This window comes from Pseudonaja textilis, chromosome 13 (assembly GCF_049901715.1).
Source record: "Pseudonaja textilis isolate UNSWEBS1 chromosome 13, rPseTex1.2, whole genome shotgun sequence".
NCBI lineage: Eukaryota > Metazoa > Chordata > Lepidosauria > Squamata > Elapidae > Pseudonaja > Pseudonaja textilis.
This window is the reverse complement of record NC_142002.1, coordinates 16,949,543-16,968,030: the sequence shown is the minus strand read 5'-3', so window position 1 is coordinate 16,968,030 and position 18,488 is coordinate 16,949,543. Positions and strand designations below refer to the sequence as shown.

General features: G+C 45.1%; 1 protein-coding gene across 1 annotated transcript in view; it reads left to right on the top strand.

The window, feature by feature from the left end:
* The window catches only part of HCN4 (hyperpolarization activated cyclic nucleotide gated potassium channel 4), a 58,239-nt gene extending 43,955 nt beyond the window's left edge, over window positions 1–14,284 (top strand). The window contains exons 4-8 of the mRNA XM_087941548.1: window positions 1,301–1,519; window positions 6,791–6,937; window positions 9,436–9,676; window positions 11,121–11,285; window positions 12,545–14,284. Of these exons, the coding sequence (XP_087797674.1) occupies window positions 1,301–1,519; window positions 6,791–6,937; window positions 9,436–9,676; window positions 11,121–11,285; window positions 12,545–14,100 (2,328 nt within the window). The 3' untranslated portion in view covers window positions 14,101–14,284. The remainder of the gene's footprint in view (window positions 1–1,300; window positions 1,520–6,790; window positions 6,938–9,435; window positions 9,677–11,120; window positions 11,286–12,544) is intronic.
* The last annotated feature ends 4,204 nt before the right edge of the window (window positions 14,285–18,488 follow it).

Genomic DNA, 18,488 nt, shown 5'->3' with positions numbered 1-18,488 from the left:
AGCCTCTGGGAGGCTGAAAAAGGCCTCAAACCAGCAAAAAAAAATCAGCTGCAAGGCACACACATGCGCAGTGAGGGAAGTTTGCCTGTGGCTCATGCACCGGCACAAATGGCTCTGTGTGTCACTTGTGGCACACGTGCCATAGGTTCACCATCACAGTCCTAGAAGCTGATTCCTGCTTTGCAAATCTGTTAAGAGGAGAGAAGGTGAAGGAACATGGGTTGGCCGAAGCTCAAAGAAGGAAAGGGGGGAAACCTAAAAATAGAAGCTGATCTGCCCAGCCAGTCTGATGAACACGGCCTCAGTTGCCTCTAAGTCATGAATGAAAGAAGGTTCAGAAGAATTTTAATGATTGATTGATTGATTGATTGATATTCAGATCAGAGGGCATGTAGATGAATTTTTGGAGGAGTTGAAGATACTTTAAGGCTTTGGAAAAGAAAGTCTGTCATGGCTTCTTCTCCAGACGTTTCATATGAAGATGTCTCCTTAGAAGCTAAGGCATGTTTCTTCTCTGGATTCAGATGGCTTGAAAAGCTTAGATCCTCAGTTTAAATAATGTGCACCTCTAAACTTACTTGAAAGGATTTCCATGGGGGTAGAAAAGCTGCCTTGGATCATGCCGAGATTACATGTTGTTTCACGTCTGTCTATCAGGACATCTTTGTGTTGGCTAAGACTAGACTCAAAAGCCTCCCCTATTTGTGCATCTAGAACAGCCTTTCTCCGTTTCGATAACTTTTAAGATGTGTGAAAGTCAACTCCCAGAATTCTAGCATGCGGGGCTGACCTTTACACGGTTTAAGGTTATCGTGGTTCAGAAAGGCTGATTGAGATCCAGATACTTAGTCTAGGAAAAATTGCAAGGCCAATGAGGGAATTCTCAGGAAGATCAGCCAGGTTCCCAGAGGACAATATTCCCAAGCAACACATTAGCTTTCAGACTACTGACATCCATGGGAGTGGAAATCACCCCTGAAAAAGGACAAAACTTTTGAGTGTGCAGTTGTGAGCGCAATTGTGCCTTTTTGGACACACCCCATGGACACCACTGCTCCGAACAGATGCTTAGTCAAGTGCATTTTGAGAAATTAGAAAGAGAACTGGTTGCAATTGCCTGTTCTGACTTGAGGTTCTCACCAACCAGTGTCGGGAACTAGCAAGGTGTGGCAAGGCTAGTGGGCATTTGACCCTTGCTGACCCTTCGGAGTTGATGGGAATGGTGGTGGGGCACCTAGTACCACCTCATCCAAGTGTGTCCATCTCATTTTGTGTAACTCTCGTCTGTCTGTCTCTTTAGAATGACTCCTGGGGAAAACAGTACTCCTATGCGCTGTTCAAGGCTATGAGCCACATGCTATGTATCGGCTATGGACAGCAAGCCCCAGTGGGCATGTCTGACGTGTGGCTCACAATGTTAAGCATGATCGTTGGTGCCACGTGCTATGCTATGTTCATCGGCCACGCCACAGCTCTTATCCAGTCTCTGGATTCCTCACGGCGACAGTATCAGGAGAAGGTAAGTGGCTTCTTAGGTGGCTTTGGTGAGAAGGTTCAGTCGCTGGATTACTCTAGGATCCAGGGAGCTGCTGAGTGGATCCTTCTCACCAGTTGTCCCTTCTTTTCTTCACCCCAAGAAGGATCAGAAAGGGAGCCTTCCAAAGCCCCTTTTTCCAAGATAGCATGGAACAAACAGATGAAGTAACCCTAGTTAAGAACAGCATGGGAATATAGCCACAATCCCATCCCATGAATAAAGCCACCATCTGTCTTTTTATTTTTTCCTCTTGTCAAGTAACTCTAGGCTACTTACAAAGATTATTATTATTTTTTGCAAAAACTATCCAAAGTGAAAAATTTTGCAGAAAATTGTCCAATGCTGCAAATGTGTTTGTATGATAGATACAAGAGGTAGATGATAGATAGATGAGCTGAAAGATACATAGGTAGGTAGGTAGGTAGGTAGATGATAGATGGATGGACAGATGGATGGATAGATGAGAGAGAGAGAGAGAGGTGTAAATAGACGAATGGATGGATGGATAGATGATTGAAAGAGAGAGAGCGGTGTAGATAGATAGATAGAGAGAGAGAGAGATAGACAGATGATAGATGATAGATGGATGGATGGATAGATGGATAGATAGAGAGAGAGAGAGAGAGAGAGGTATAAATGGATGGATGGATGGATGGATGGATGGATGGATGGATGGATGATACAGAGAAAGAGAGAGAGTGGTGTAGATAGATAGATAGACAGATGATAGATGATAGATAGATGATGGATGGATGGACGAATGGATGGATGGATAGATGGATAGGTGAGTAAATGGATAGATGAGAGAGAGACAGACAGAAGTATAAATAGAAGGATGGATGGATGGATGGATGGATGATAGAGAGAAAGAGAGAGAGCGGTGTAGATAGATAGATAGATAGATAGATAGATAGATAGATAGTTAGATAGATAGATAGATAGTGGATGAATAGATATGAGAGAAAGAAAGAAAGAGGTCACTCCCAGGAAATATTTCTTTCTTTAAAATGCATTATCTTGTAAAGTCAGTATCATGGACACAATGCTGAATATATTCAATTTAAAAATAATTAGCTCAGTTCCCAATTAAACGGAACACTCTAAGAATAATCAAAACACTCAACGTGCTACCAAATGTCAGCCATCCAGAAAATGCTCTTTTGTTCCTACATACATTTGCAGCGAAACTTGCCTGCAAACAACTCGTGGAGGACTCATGCGCAACAAGGAAGGAAGAGTCAAAGCAGGAGGAAGGGGAAGCCAAATTAACGTGTTTGTTGTGTGTTTGTTTCATGTTGGCAATTATGAAATCCCCACTGCATTTTTTTTTTTAACTGGCACCAAGCAGCCCAGATTCAAAGCTTAATGGAGGCAGTTCTTAACTTTGCTTTGTCTGATAGCTCCAAACTTGACAGTGCTAATCCCCCAATCCATTGATTGAGCAACGCATAAATAAACTCCAAACCCAACTTAGATATATAAATTAAAAGAGAAGCATTGCAATACCATTTGGCCATACCATCGACGTATTTTTTGTTATAGATGCTAAAAAAAAAATAATGTTTGGAAAACCTTGTGTGAACCAGTGAGAATTAATGCATTAAAATTCCCTGGGGGGTGATCAGATTTAGGTATGCACACAGTGCGCCCATGTTCCTCTGCTTTTTAATGATGTATGCCTCCTTCTGTGGCCTGCCCAGCAGATATGTTTAGTTCCATCTGTTGGTTCCATCAAATTCAATTTGTGAAGATTTTTGTGTTTGAAGTCAAGCCAGTGTGTGTCCTTTTCTGTGGTCTGCCTTCAATATATATATATATATATCTTTTTCCCCACACTCTTTTTCTGATTTCTCTTTCTCCGTTGGTTTTGGATTGCTTGTTGGAGGATGATAAGTGGGTAGAACTTAATTATGATCATGTGTGGGAGACAGAAAGAGAAAAAGAGGCACTGGCATTTTCTTAAGCACAAGGGGGAATCATATCTGAGCAACCAGCAGCAGAAAAAAAACATATGGAATGCCCGCTGGAACGACGTTAGCTAGAAATATTTGAATTGCAAAGGAGTCTTTTGGATAGAAAGAGACAAATGGATTTGAAAGACAAAGGTCACTCAAGTCCACATTCTGGACAGACAGGACCACTGGCTTGAAAGAGAGGTCAAAGAGGCCAACTATATTAAAATTAACAAATTAACAAGAGTTGGAAAGGGACCTTGTAGGTCATCTAGTGACTGGGTGGGCATGGCTTGGTGGTCATGTTATTGGCTGGGCGTGGCCAATTCAATATCACTCACATCGAGGCATGCATATCTCCTCGCCTGGCCTCTCATGACTGTGGGGATGCTGCAACAGTCGTAAGTGTGAAAAAGGGTCATAAGTCACTTTTTTCAGTGCCATTGTAACTTTGAATGGTCACTCCACACAAGCAAAGTACCAGCAAAGGAAGGGAAAAAAACTCCAGAGAAGTTCCTGAGACAGGAAGTCTAGTCCTGCCAAGAATGTAATAAGGGTTAACGGAGGGGCTGTTTCTGTAAGCAACACCAGAATGTTTCCTTCCTGCCTTCCTTACAGGATTAGGCCAGTAATTTCTTCTAACAACCAGTTCTCTGAGCTGCTTAGAATGTTAACAACTGGTTCTAGCGAATAAGTGCGAACCTGTAGGATCCCACCCCTGGGTATTAATGATGGACACATGCACCTCAACGCACAAAAGGTTTAACTGCATGTCTTACAGAACAGCATCAAGCATTTATGTTCTCTAGTGTGTATGTTCAAAGCAGCATCAAGCATGAGGCTGTCAATGGAGGGGGAGGGATACAATACTACCTCTCTCTTGTTTGCAACACAGACCTTTCAGCAGAACCCATTGGTACTATTTGAGTGACCCTGAGGGCCCAGATAAACCTCCAAGTGGCCTCAAACGACTCTCTGAAAGAGTACTAATGACCAGAGGATTGCAAGCAATATGAATCCTCCACCATTCAGTCAGAACCTGAAGAAGCTTCTCGAATGAGAAGCGAAACCTCTTCAAGGAAAAACAAAGACAGTCCAGTTGCCTTTTGGTAAAGCACCTTTTTGGGGCTTTTGAATGGAAGATGCCTTACCCCAAGCCAATTGTTAGGTTGAAGTCTTCCCACTGTTGCGTTTATTTATTTACTTTTAATTCCACAAATGTGGTTCTGAGCTTCTGAACAGGATTTAACACTGATGACTCTCATGGGTGCAAATGACCAAACCTTAGTTTATCCCAGCTTAGACCTCACTCTAACGGTAATAGCTAAGCATCTTTGTCTAACAGTTATGGTTTAAAAAGAAAAAGAAAAGATAATTATATTGTTGTTAATTTGGGGTGAAATTGGTTTTTTTCCCTCTATTTTTTTTTAAAAAAAATATGATTGTTTTAGCCCTTCAGCTACAGCTTTCATGCAGTTTCTAATTCTAAGCAGCTGGTTTGGGGCCGTTTATTACGGAGGGGGAGGGAGTGATGGATCAAAGGTGCAAGTAAATCGTTCACCAGCTCTGTTTGCTGCTGGGAGAATCCATTTTGCACCTCCAGGCCAAGCTGAAAGGCAGTAAATTGCAGAGATTTGGTGCAGATCTCATTTCAAAGTCACTGTCTGAACCTGCTTCTTTTCAGCTGGATTCTGTCCATAAAAATGATGGATAGATGCCCTGTGGCACAGATGGAGGAGGGGTGGAAAGAGAAAGAGGCACGTGAGCAGAATTGAATGAAAGGCCGTCATTACAACCTCACTACTGGAGTAGATGACCTCCAAGGTCCCTTCCAGCTTCTATTCTGTTCTATTTCTTTGTCTATTCTATTTCTATTCTCTTTCATCCTCTTCCATTCCATTCTACTCTGTTTCTATATTCTATTCTATTCTCTTTCTGAATTTTATTCTATTCTATTCTATTTCTATTCTATTTCATTCTCTTCCATTCCATTCTACTCTATTTCTATATTCTATTCTCTTTCTGAATTTTATTCTATTCTATTTCTATTCTATTTCTATTCTATTTCATTCTCTTCCATTCCATTCTACTCTTTCTATATTCTATTCTCTTTCTGAATTTTATTCTATTCTATTCTATTCTATTCTATTCTATTCTATTCTATTCTATTTCTATTCTATTTCTATTCTATTTCTATTCTATTTCTATTCTATTTCTATTCTATTTCTATTCTTTCATTCTCTTCCATTCCATTCTACTCTATTTCTATATTCTATTCTATTCTCTTTCTGAATTTTATTCTATTCTATTCTATTTCGATTCTATTTCAATTCTCTTTCATTATCTTCCATTCTATTCTATTTCTATATTATATTCTATTCTCTTTCTGAACTCAACTCCACTCTACTCTACTCTACTCTACTCTACTCTACTCTACTCTACTCTACTCTACTCTACTCTACTCTACTCTACTCTCCATTCCATTCCATTCCATTCCATTCCATTCCATTCCATTCCATTCCATTCCATTCTATTCTATTCTATTCTATTCTATTCTATTCTATTCTATTCTATTCTAAAATCTCTCCTATTATTCTCTTCTCTTCTAAATTCTCTTTTCTAAATTCTCTACTCTACTCTACTCTATTCTAGTCTACCCTACCCTACACTACACTACACTATTCTCCTGCTCTCTTCTCCTCTCCTCCTAGCAGAATTTCTGGGTGGATCCTTTTGGATTGCGTGAATGGTGATAGAGCAGTCGAACACGGCTTCCCAACCTCTCAGAGAAATAGATTTCTCCAAGAGGTTTACTGGGAGTGACACAGTCCTCGACTTACGATGCCAGTTGGGGCCAGAATTTCCACTGTTAAGCCAATGGGTTGTCAAGGGAATTGCATCGGATTGTACAACCCTTCCTGCCATGGGGGTTAAGAGAATCCCTGCCATCGTTAGTTAGGCAAATCATGTAGTCCTTAAGTGAATCCGGCTTCTCTCATTGACTTTGCTTGCTTGAAGCCCGCTGGGACAGTCGCAAAGGGTGACCACATGACAGTGCAACCATCGGAAATACATGCTGGTTGCTAATGGTTGGAATTTTCTTCTAAGTGTCTTTCCAAGTGTGAAAAGAAAAGGACATTGGTGATCATCTCTAGCCATGTCCATTTTTGATTCTGGAATGATGATATAAATAGCATGCCCTAAAGTTATGTCTAAACCTGTCTTTTTTAAAAAATAAATAAATTTTATTGAGTACATCTTAAAATTTAACCTGGATGGATTCTGTTTTCTCCCCACACAGTACAAGCAAGTCGAACAATACATGTCTTTCCACAAACTTCCAGCTGAGATGCGCCAGAGAATCCATGACTACTATGAACATCGGTACCAGGGCAAAATGTTTGACGAGGAGAGCATCTTGGGAGAACTAAGTGAGCCCCTGAAAGAGGTGAGCGGTATAAAGACAAAGGAAGCACAAAGTCAAAGGTACCGATAGAATATTTGTAGCTCAGGGTTGAATTCTGGGCTCCTTGGTGCTCTCTGAGCTTGGTGGTTTTCTTGAGGACGTTTCATGACCCAACTAGGTAACATGATCAGTGCTAAAGGGGGCACAGTTTATGGAATGGAGAAGGAGGAGGAGGAGGAGATCTGTGGGCTCTTTGGTGCTCTCTGGCCTTGGTGGTTTTTTTGAAGACGTTTCATGACCCAACTAGGTAACATCATCAATGCTAGAAGAGAGTGGGTTTTGTGGAGTGGAAGAAGAGGACTGTGGGGTCCTTGGTGCTCTCTGAGGTTGGTGGGTTTTTTGCAGAAGTTTCATGATCCAACTAGGTAACATCATCAGTACTAAAGGGGGCATAGTTTATGGAAAGGAGGAGGAGGAGGAGGAGGAGGAGGTGGAGGTGGTGGTGGTGGAGGAAGAGGAGGAGGAGGAGGAGGAGGAGGAGGAGGAGGAGGAGGAGATGATCATCTGTGGGGTCCTTGGTGCTTCTTGAGCTTGCTGGTTTTCTTGAAGACATTTCATGACCCAACTAGGTAACATCATCAGTGCTAAAGGGGGCACAGTTTATGGAAAGGAGGAGGAGGAGGAGGAGGAGGAGGAGGAGGAGGAGGAGATGATCATCTGTGGGGTCCTTGGTGCTTTCTGAGCTTGGTGGTTTTTTTGAAGACATTTCATGACCCAACTAGGTAACATCATCAGTGCTAGAAGGGAACGGGGTTTGTAGAGTGGAAGAGGAGGACTGTGGGGTCCTTGGTGCTCTCTGAGCTTGGTGGTTTTCTCGTAGACATTTCTGATGATGATGTTACTTAGTTGGGTCATGAAACGTCTGAGAGAAAGCCACCAACCTCAGAGAGTACGGAGGTCAAAGATGCTGAAAGAGCTCAAAACTGTCTAGGGCCTTAAACCATAGAGTTGCTCCCCCTATGAGAATAACAGATTAATCAACTTATATGTAATGTGTTCATGTTGATTAATCTACTGAATGACGAAGCATGAATCTACAGGATACAAGAAAGAAACTTCAGAAACTGAAAAGCACAGAGGAACATCAGTTTTTCACGCCTTCTATTATCTTGACGGTAGAGAGAGAAGGGGTCAAGAAGCCCTGTTGAAACACTAGCTGGATACCCCGTGCTTCGCTACAAAACTATGTGGTAGGGCTTAGTTTTGGGGGAGGAAAATAAGGGGGGAAAAAAATTCTGCCTCTTCCTACCAGCATCCAACGGTATTCATCTGGCCAGCGTCCTGTCAGCGTGTGAGAGAGTTGAGGGCTGTTTGGAAACTCAAGCAGTATTTATAGCATGTGAGAGAGTTGAGGGCTGTTTGGAAACTCAAGCAGTATTTATAGCATGTGAGAGAGTTGAGGGCTCTTTGGAAACTCAAGCAGTATTTATAGCATGTGAGAGAGTTGAGGGCTGTTTGGAAACTCAAGCAGTATTTATAGCATGTGAGAGAGTTGAGGGCTGTTTGGAAACTCAAACAGTATTTTCTGCATGAGCAAGCTCCATCTCACCGTTAGGAAATTTCTCTTTCGTTCTAGGCTGCTTTTGCCCTTGGTTACTTTCTAACCGTTGTTTCTTGTCTTGCCTCTTGACTCTTTGGAAAATTAATTTGAACCCCCCTCGTCCTTGTAGGAGCTCCTCAAATATTGGGACACTGTTATCATGCCACCCCTAGTCCTTTTTTTTCTCACTAGACTAGACATACCCAACTCCTGGAATCATTCCTCGTACATTTAGCCTCCAGCCCCTTAAATCATTTGGATTGCTCTTTCTGACAATCCCCTCTTCTCCGTGCTAGCGTCTCAAATATTGGAAGATTGTCATCATGTCAGCCCTAGTCTTTTCTTTTCTTTATATTATTAGACTCTCGCTCGATACCCCGTGCTTCACTATGAAACTGTGTGATAGGGCTTAGTTTTTGTGGAGGAAAATAAGAAAAAAATAAATAATTCTGCCTCTGCCTACCAGCATCCATCGGTATTCATCTGGCTAGCGTCCTGTCCGTGTGTGAGAGAGTTGAGGGATGTTTGGAAACTCAAACAGTATTTGCTGTGTGAGCAAGGAGGAGACAGCAAGGAGCCTGCGTGGGGCTTAGCTCAACTGTTCTGTACTAAAGCTGCATGGTGTTGTGAAACAAACCGAAATGGAAACTGAAATTCCTCTGCTTGTGTTTTGCCTTTGGAAGAGATTCCTTTTCAGGCGAGGAGGGGGAGTAGAACTCCTTAGCATCAGAGCGTGTTAATAATAATAATAATAATAATATAGGAAACACTAAATGCTCTGAGGGTCGTTTTGAAATATCCTTTCTTAGTGAGCCCCTAGAAGCCAAGAGGAACATACAGGCCAAATTTCCAAGTTTGTAGGTTTTACGGTTCTGGAGATTTTGTGATGATGCGTGAAGGGTCTTTCCCGTGTCTCACGGGATGTTTCTGCTTCTGTTAGGAGATCATCAACTTTAACTGCAGGAAACTGGTGGCTTCCATGCCTCTGTTCGCCAACGCCGACCCCAATTTTGTGACCTCCATGCTGACCAAGTTGCGTTTTGAGGTCTTCCAGCCAGGGGACTACATCATCCGAGAGGGCACCATTGGGAAGAAGATGTACTTCATCCAACATGGGGTGGTGAGTGTGCTCACCAAAGGCAACAAGGAGACCAAACTGGCTGATGGTTCCTACTTTGGAGGTACAGGAATACATTTCCCTCTCTCGGTTATATAGCCAAAACAAAACAAAAAAAGACCAAAAAGGGGATGGATTCTTTGGTGTAGAGTTGATTGTCTGCTCTTAATGTTTTGTTGAATAAGGGAATGACAGGATGACAGGGTTGGGAGGAACCTTGGCAGTCTTCTGGTCTAATGATCCCCTATTCAAGCAGGAAATACCATTGAGGACAAATGGTTGTCCAATCTCTTCTCAAACACCTCCAGGGATGGAACACCAAGAACTTCTGGTTGTCCAATCTCTTCTCAAACACCTCCAGGGATGGAGCTACCAGAACTTCTGGTTGTCCAATCTCTTCTCAAACACCTCCAGGGATGGAGCTACCAGAACTTCTGGTTGTCCAATCTCTTCTCAAACATCTCCAGGGATGGAGCAACCAGAACTTCTGGTTGTTCAATCTCTTCTCAAACACCTCCAGGTATGGAGCTACCAGAATTTCTGGTTGTCCAATCTCTTCTCAAACACCTCCAGGGATGGAGCAACCAGAATTTCTGGTTGTCCAATCTCTTCTCAAACACCTCCAGGGATGGAACACCAAGAACTTCTGGTTGTCCAATCTCTTCTCAAACACCTCCAGGGATGGAACACCAAGAACTTCTGGTTGTCCAATCTCTTCTCAAACATCTCCAGAGATGGAGCAACCAGAACTTCTGAAGGCAAGCCGTCCCACTGATTGCTCTAACTCTCAGGAAGTTTCTCCTTAGTTTCTAGGTCAATCCCCTCTTCTCTGGGACAGCCCCTCAAATATTGGAAGACTGCTATTATGTCAACCGTAGACCTTCTTTTCATTAAGCTAGCCCAGGGTTCTGCAACCTACGGCTCTGGAGCCACATGTGGCTCTTTCAACCCTCTGCTGTGGTTCCCTGTTGGCTGATCCCACCACTAGCTGGGCCCTCCCCTCCCTGTCACTTCTCACCTGGCCTGAGAAGGTAAGGGTGATGGCAGAGGATGGAGACTCGCTCCATATTTCAGATCAGGAGGCGACTGGGTGGGAGGGAGTGACGTCGAGTTGACCACGCCCACCCACTTACACCGGTTGTTAAATTGTTGGCTCCTGGTGTTGTGTATTCTGTGGGGAACAGGTTCAAATGCCTCTTTGAGTGTTTAAGGTTGCAGAGCCCTGAGCTAGACATACCGCAATTCCTGTAACTGTTCTTCGTGTATTTTAGACTCCAGTCCCCTTGTCATCTTTGTTGCTCTTCTCTGCACTCTTTCTAGATCTTTCATTGAAGTTATCGGTGGTTGTGTGATTGAATCTCCCAATTTGTATGCTCCTAGCCTCTAAAAGTAGCCAGCTACTACGTACTGCTATGACTACTACTAGATTGCTTGCCCTTGCTATGGACCCCTGAAAAGCCAGTTGTCCATACCACAAGACAGATGTCAAGGTGTTTCTTTCCTTCTAGAAATTTGCCTGCTGACTCGTGGCCGGCGCACAGCCAGTGTGAGAGCTGACACGTACTGCCGTCTCTACTCCCTTTCGGTGGACAATTTCAACGAAGTATTAGAGGAATATCCCATGATGAGAAGGGCCTTCGAAACAGTGGCACTGGATAGGCTGGACCGCATTGGTAAGTACGCACAGAGAGATTTGGTATTCAGAAGATACCGGGGACTGAATCAGAGATGGGATTCAGCCGGTTCACACCGGTTCTACAGAACCGGTAGCAGAAATCCCAGCTCTGACTGGCCCCGCCAACCCCATCTCTTCTCTGCCTCCTGAGTCCCAGCCGATCGGCTGGGTCTTCTTTGGTTGCTCTGCATAGGAGAAGAGAGCTGGAGAGCAGGTTAGTGGGATGGGGAAAGAATGGGATTTTGCAGTATCCTTCCCCTGCCATGCCCACCAAGCCACACCCACCAAGCCACACCCACAGAATCGGTAGTAAAAAAAAAATTTGAATCCCACCACTGGACTGAATACTAGAGAATCATTTCTGTTATTGATGGTATGGTGTTGAAAGCCATCTATGGTTGAGGATCCCATCTCCAAACGCTTCCTCCACCTCCATTCTTTTCTTCTTCTCAAGCACAGATCAGGTTAGGAGAGCATTAATGTGGCATCTTGGAACCTGTGAGATGCACCAAGGGACACGAGTCCTGGGGAGGCTATGAAGAAACATTCTGCTGGTTTTGGCTGAAGATCCACCTGGTCTTGCATCTTATTTCCACCCAAATGTTCCCAAGGAAGTTCATCAGCAGGGCTCAGGGGCTGTAGTCTTCTCCTGAGGACCTCCAACAATTATAATCAAATGATGTTGTCAGGATTCCAAGTAACCTACCTATAGCAAACAAAATTCTGAGGCAGGCAGATTCCTCAAAGAATAGGTTTATTGGGTATGGAATATTGGCACAGGCTGATGAAAACCAACTCTGATTATTTCCACGGTTTTCACCTAATTAAAAGTAAAAGTTTGTCACCTTCTCAAAACAGTCAGTCACATGGTCCAATCAGGATACTGTCTAGTCGCTAGTTGACTCCGGTCCCCACCTTCCGAGCACCTGCAGGAATGTCCTTGATTCCCAAGAGAAAGTATTTTGTTTTGACTACAACTTCCCAACCATCTCTATTTCCTCCCCCGCTTGGCCCTGTTCTCCAATGTCTCAGCACTGAAGTCTCAAGAGGGCCTCAGTCAAGCCAGCTTCAGGGTTGACAGATATATTGTAATCTGTGAACCTGTGGTTTTTGTACCCCTATTTTGATTTCCACTGGAAATGAATCTTCTGTAGAAGAGGAAGCTGACTGAGATGGGTGAGAAGAGCCACCCCTGGTGTCTTATGTGGTTGGTGGCTCCTCAAGACAGCTCCTCACTATCCTCCTCCTTCGTTTCAGGTAAGAAGAACTCCATCCTTCTCCATAAGGTCCAACATGACCTCAACTCGGGTGTCTTCAACTACCAGGAGAACGAGATCATCCAACAAATTGTGCAGCATGACCGAGAAATGGCTCACTGTGCCCATAATGTTCAAGCGGCAGCGGCGGCAGCGGCATCGACTCCCACGCCTGTAATTTGGACCCCGCTGATCCAAGCTCCTCTGCAGGCCGCCGCCGCCACCACTTCGGTAGCAATAGCGCTGACTCACCACCCACGCCTTCCCACAGCCATTTTCCGCCCTCCGGTCTCTGTTCTGGGCTCCCTGGGGCAGACGCAAAGCCAGACTCCGAGGCGCTTACGGAAACTCCATTCTTTGGTGTCTTCTGCCGGACCTTCCATCATGGGTTCCCCATCAAGCACGCCATCCCAACAGCACACGCCAGGAGTGGAGACCCTTTCCTCCTCCTCCTTCCAGATCCAGCAGTTGGCTGGGTTTACCGCATCAGCCACCCTGGGTCAGTTGCACCGGTCCTTGGCCAGCTCTCCATCTGCTGGGTCGACGCAGCAAAACCTGGGCAGCCCAACATCTACCGGACTGGAGCAGCTGTGTCCTGGGCCTCTGGATTTGACAGAAGGGGCTGCTCGGCAGCAGGCTTCAGATACCAGCTTTGGCCCATTCCAGAAGGCTCCTCCGAGTTCTCCACCAGCCACCACCCCCTCTTCGTTTCCTCAACTCTCTTCAAATTCCCCCGTTAGTCCTTGCAGCCACTTGCAACCTACGGGCAGGCCCCACTCCACGGGGCAGCTGATGCAGCTCTCAGGAACTGGAGGGACCAACCACTTCCAGTTGCCCCCTTCATCCAGTTCTCCCTCCTCTGGCTTACGCCAGCTGTCCCAGGCCTCGGGAGGCCCCCCTCCTGCCTCCGGCCCCACCCAGCCAAGTGCATTAGGCCCTTCCGCCGAGACGGCCACTGTTGCTCAGTTGCACCAGGAACGGTCCCCCTTCGCTTCTCTGTCTCCCCCCAAGCCCGGTCCTGTACCCCCACCCTTGTACCCCCTACCATCAGGCCTTAGCCCTCCCAGTCAAAGCCTGCCCCCCAGGACTTTCCAGTGCAGCCCGTCGGGGGTGCTGGGTTCTCAAGGCTCTTTGCTCCTGCCTCAGACCTCCAGCCCACCTGCCCAGGTGCTCCAGCCCCGGAATCGGCCACTGGTTTTGCCAGGACGATTAAGCCAGGACCTCAAGTTGATCTCCGCCTCCCAACCGTCTCTTCCCCACGAAGCAGCGCAGACTTCAAGCCCACAGTCCTCCTCCCGGGAGTCCGTTTCTAGCTTCTCCTCGTTCTCCGGAGGAGGCAAAGGCAGCGACATCGGGGGAGGCCCCAGACCTCTGGGGAAGCCATATAGTTCGGGGCCAGGACGAGTCACTCTACCACGCCAGACATCCTCAGGTTCTCTGCCCCAACCCCCTGCATTCGCCATTTCCTCCTCTCTGCCCGTTGCCGAAAGGAAAGGATCTCTACAGCTGAGTGGGGAACAAGAGCCCACCCGCTCAAAACTGCCTTCCAACTTGTGAGAGGCTCTTTCCTCCCACCCGCCCTCCGGTCCGGCTCCCTGTCCTCCCATTTCCCGGAGCCCCCTTTCTTTCATTTTCTGCTTTTCAGGTCGCAACACACGTCGATGCGCCTCAGTTTCCCTCCTTCCGTTTCTTTGAGTTTAACGACGAGATTAAAAATAAGAACAAGGGCGATATCACACACACACATACACAAGATAACCAGGTATTCTTAGAGCTATAGATTTTCAGTCACTTTCTTTTATAGAATATTTTACTACATGGAGCAAGAGGTTGGGGAAAAAAAAAAGGCACCGGGTCGATGTGGAACGATAACATGGTACTCACGACTTCTTTCGCTTCCTGCTAACAAAATTGTTTTTCCGAGGGAGAGATTCCATCCGGAGATTGGCATTCAAGGGCCTTTACTTGGTAGGGGCTTTTCCTCATTACAATCTGGAGTATTTCAGCCTTCGGGGTTGTACCCACCCAGGTTCTCATCTAAGGAAGCTTCAGATGGAAATTCTCAATCATCTAGGTTGTGGTTGTCCCAAAAGTGTTTTGTTTTTTTTTTCAAAAGGCAGTTAGACCTTCTGGGTTTTTCTTTGAAGACATTTCGCTCCTCATCCAAGAAGCTTCTTCAGCTTTGACCTGATGGTGAGGAATGGAAGGATTTCCTCAGGGTGATGCAGACAAACTTCCAAGTGGCCTCAACGACTCTTTAAAAAGGACGCAAATGACCAGCTGTCTGCAAGGAATATAAATCCTTCTATCCCTCACCATCCAGTCAAGAGCTGAAGAAGCTTCTTGGATGAGAAGCGAAATGTCTTCAAAGAAAAACCAGAAAGTCCATTTGCCTCTTGGGGGGAAAAAAAGGCCCATTTGGGACTTCTAGACGAAATCTTGATACAAAATAAGGATGAGAAGACAAATGGGATTTCCTTGTTCTCTTGAGGGACGTGAAGTTGATTCAACCGAACTTTGAAGCGGTTGTGGAAATAAAATATACCTCCAGGTTCCTATCAAGAATGTTGCATTTTAGTTGGGAAGATCTGAAGTCCTGATCTACATTTCAACGCCCCCAACCGTAAAGGTGCACAGATGTGGTACTTTCCAGTTCCTTTGGGGATCATCAGTTTTTCTCTTCTGCAATGCAAGCGGTAACTACGGTTTAGCTGAAAAATGAGCATAATCCTTCTCTCTTCCTGCCTTTTTGCTGAAAGTGACACTTCCCTTCACACAAGGGGGAAAAATATCGGCATATTCAGCTGCTCCAAACATTCAGAGCTTCCAATGTTTGGAGACAAGGGAAGTCCTTTAAAATCCGGAAGGGGATTTAAATACAGGTAGTCCTCAAATTACAACCAATTCTTCAACAGCCCTGAAAAGAGCGGTTTACAGCCGATTCTTGCAGCATCCCCAGGGGTCATGTGATCTAAATTCAAGCTCTTGGCAACAGGCATGTATTTACAATGGTTGCCAAGGACCGGTGGTGGTATTCTATCGGTTCGGCCTGGTTCACACGAACCGGTAGTAAAAAAAATCTACCAGGTCAGCCGAAGCGGTATTTCTTTTCTTTCTTTCTTTTTTTCTTTCTTTCTTTCTTTCTTTTCCTTCTTTCTTTCTTTTCTTTTCTTTCTTTTCTTTTCTTTTTTCTTTCTTTCTTTCTTTCTTTTCTTCCTTTTCTTTCTTCCTTTCTTCCTTTTCTTTCTTTTTCTTTCTTTTCTTTCTTTCCTTCTTTCTTTCTTTCTTTCTTTCTTTCTTTCTTTCTTTCTTTCTTTCTTTCTTTCTTCCTTTCTTCCTTTCTTCCTTTCTTTTCTTCCTTTCTTTCTTTTCTTTCTTTCTTTCTTTCTTTCTTTCTTTCTTCCTTTCTTTTCTTCCTTTTCTTTCTTCCTTTTCTTTTCTTCCTTTCTTCCTTTCCTTTCTTTTCTTCCTTTCTTTTCTTTCTTTCTTCTTCTTTCTTTCCTTTCCTTTTCCTTTTTCCTTTTTCCTTTCTTCCTTCCTTCCTTCCTTCCTTCCTTCCTTTCCTTCCTTCCTCTTTCTTTCTTTCTTTCTTTTTTTCCTCCCAACGATCAGCTGTTCTGACAATCAGCTGTGCCAGAATCCCCCTCACCGTCTTACTGCTTCGCCCAGGCAGCTTCCCTGAGGCCCAGAAGGCAAAAAAAAATGGGGTGCGGGGTGAGGGGGTGCTGCACAGAAAAAGAAGCCATGCCCACCCAGTCACATGGCCACGCCCACCTAGACCTGCCCACCTAGCCACGCCCACAGAACTGGTTGTAAAAATAATTGCATCCCACCCCTGCCAAGGACGACGGGCATCCGACAAGCGAAGTAAAGGAGTGAAGCTGGACTTGCTTAACGGTCATGTGTGATTCACTTAACAACTGCAGGGATTAGCTTCACCATGGTCACAAATTGGGCGCAACTCGCTTAACAACTGCCTCGCTTAGCAGCGGGAATTCTGCCCCCACCCATTGTGGTTGTACATTGAGGATCACCTGTAAAGAGGTTCTCTTTTTAAAAAATTGGGGATTTTGATCCATGTGGCACTTCCATCTCTTTTCCTGTATGACCTGGTCCAGGTAATCCTCATTTGTTGAGTGACCGTTCAACAAAGTTACAACGGCACTGAAAAAAATGACTTGGGACCGTTTTTCACATTTATGACCATGGCAGCATCCTCATGGCCCCATGATCAAAATTCGGACGATGGGCAACTGATTCACATTTATGACAGTTGTAGTGTCCCTGGCTTACATGATCCCCTTTTGCGACCTCAATGGGGGGAAGCTGGATTCATGTTGCTTACTATATCAGCTGCAATGCTTCACTTAACAACGGAGGCAAGGAAGGTCGTAATATGGAGGGGTGGGGGGTGGCAAAACTCGCTTCACCAATGTCTCACTGAACAACGGAAAATTTGGGCTCCTTTGCGGCCGAAAGCCGAGGACTACCTGTATATTTGAAACAGGGTGAGAATGATATAAGGGCCATCAAGACAAAAATGGATTTATTTTCTTCTTCTTCTCAAAGGTCCAGCAAAAGAGAAACTTTTTCTCTTTCTTCCTACCAGCATTCTTCCTGGTGTTGTTTTTTGTCAATTGGTGCTGACTCACAGGTGGGATTCAGCTGGTTCTGACCGGTTCTGGAGAACCGGTAGTGGAAATTTTGAATAGTTCAGAGAACCGGCAAATTCCACCTCCTGACTGGCTCCGCCAACCCCATCGATTCTCCACCTCCCATTAAATCCCAGCTGATCGGCTGGGTCTTCTTTGGTTGCCCTGCAAAGGGAGAACGGAGCTGGAAAGCAGGTTACTGGGTTGGGGGGAGAGAATGGGGATTTGACAGGAACCTTCCCCTGCCACGCCCACAAAGCCACGCCCACAGAACCGGTAGTAAAAAAAAATGTTGAATCCCACCACTGTGCTGACTGCAGCCATTTCTCCAATTAAGTTATAGAACGGGGAGTGGGGCGCTAGCAGAGCCCCCTCCCCTATTAATCGATCCCGATTGCAGATTCTGCTGCCGTTTGGCTGTTTTACGGAAGCCCAGAAAAGCTGATTTTGCATTTAATTTCACCTAGCGGTCAATTCGTCAGTCACATAAACATACAGGTAAGGCTTTGAGTTACAGCAATTCGTTTAATGACCACTCAAAGTTACAAGGGCACCGAAACAAAGGGACTTCTGACTGCTTTTCACACATGCGTCCGTTGTAGTATCTCCACGATCATGTGATCAAAATTCAAGCGGTTGGCAATTGATTCCTATTTAGGACGGTTGCGTTCTAATCCCCTTTTGTGACCATCCTACCAGCCAAGTCAACAGGGGAAGCCAGACTCGTTTTAACAACCAGCTTACTAACTTATCCACGACAGCAATTCACTTAACGAATGGGGCCCCAATTAACTCACTTCACAAATGTCTCATTTCACAGCACAAATGTTGGGCTCCATTGTGGTTGTAAGTCGAGGACTACCTGTTCCGAGGGAGAGCATTGTTGGAAGCATTGGCAAGGTTTGGAACGCAGCAGCCTGAGAAACAAACCAGGCTACCTTGATTGTGTAGCCGGTGTGCTGGTTTTTAACATGGTGTGTATGTTTATGTGTGTGTGCGTGTGTGTAATCTCCGCTGCTTCTAAGCAACATCCGAAATTGAAACGCCGATCCTTTTCATCCGGTGGCGTTACAAAGTTGACCGCGGCTTCCATTTGATCTCACAGGAATGTCAAGCCACAGTCAACCATTCTGGCCAATTTCACCGAGAAGGCCAGATAATTTTGGCCTGGTCATTGAACAAAACCAGCTAAGGACTAAAACAGGAGTCCCCAAACTTGGCAACTTTAAGACTTGTGGACTTCAACTCCCAGAATTCTCCAGCAGCTATTCTGGGAGTTGAAGTCCACAAGTC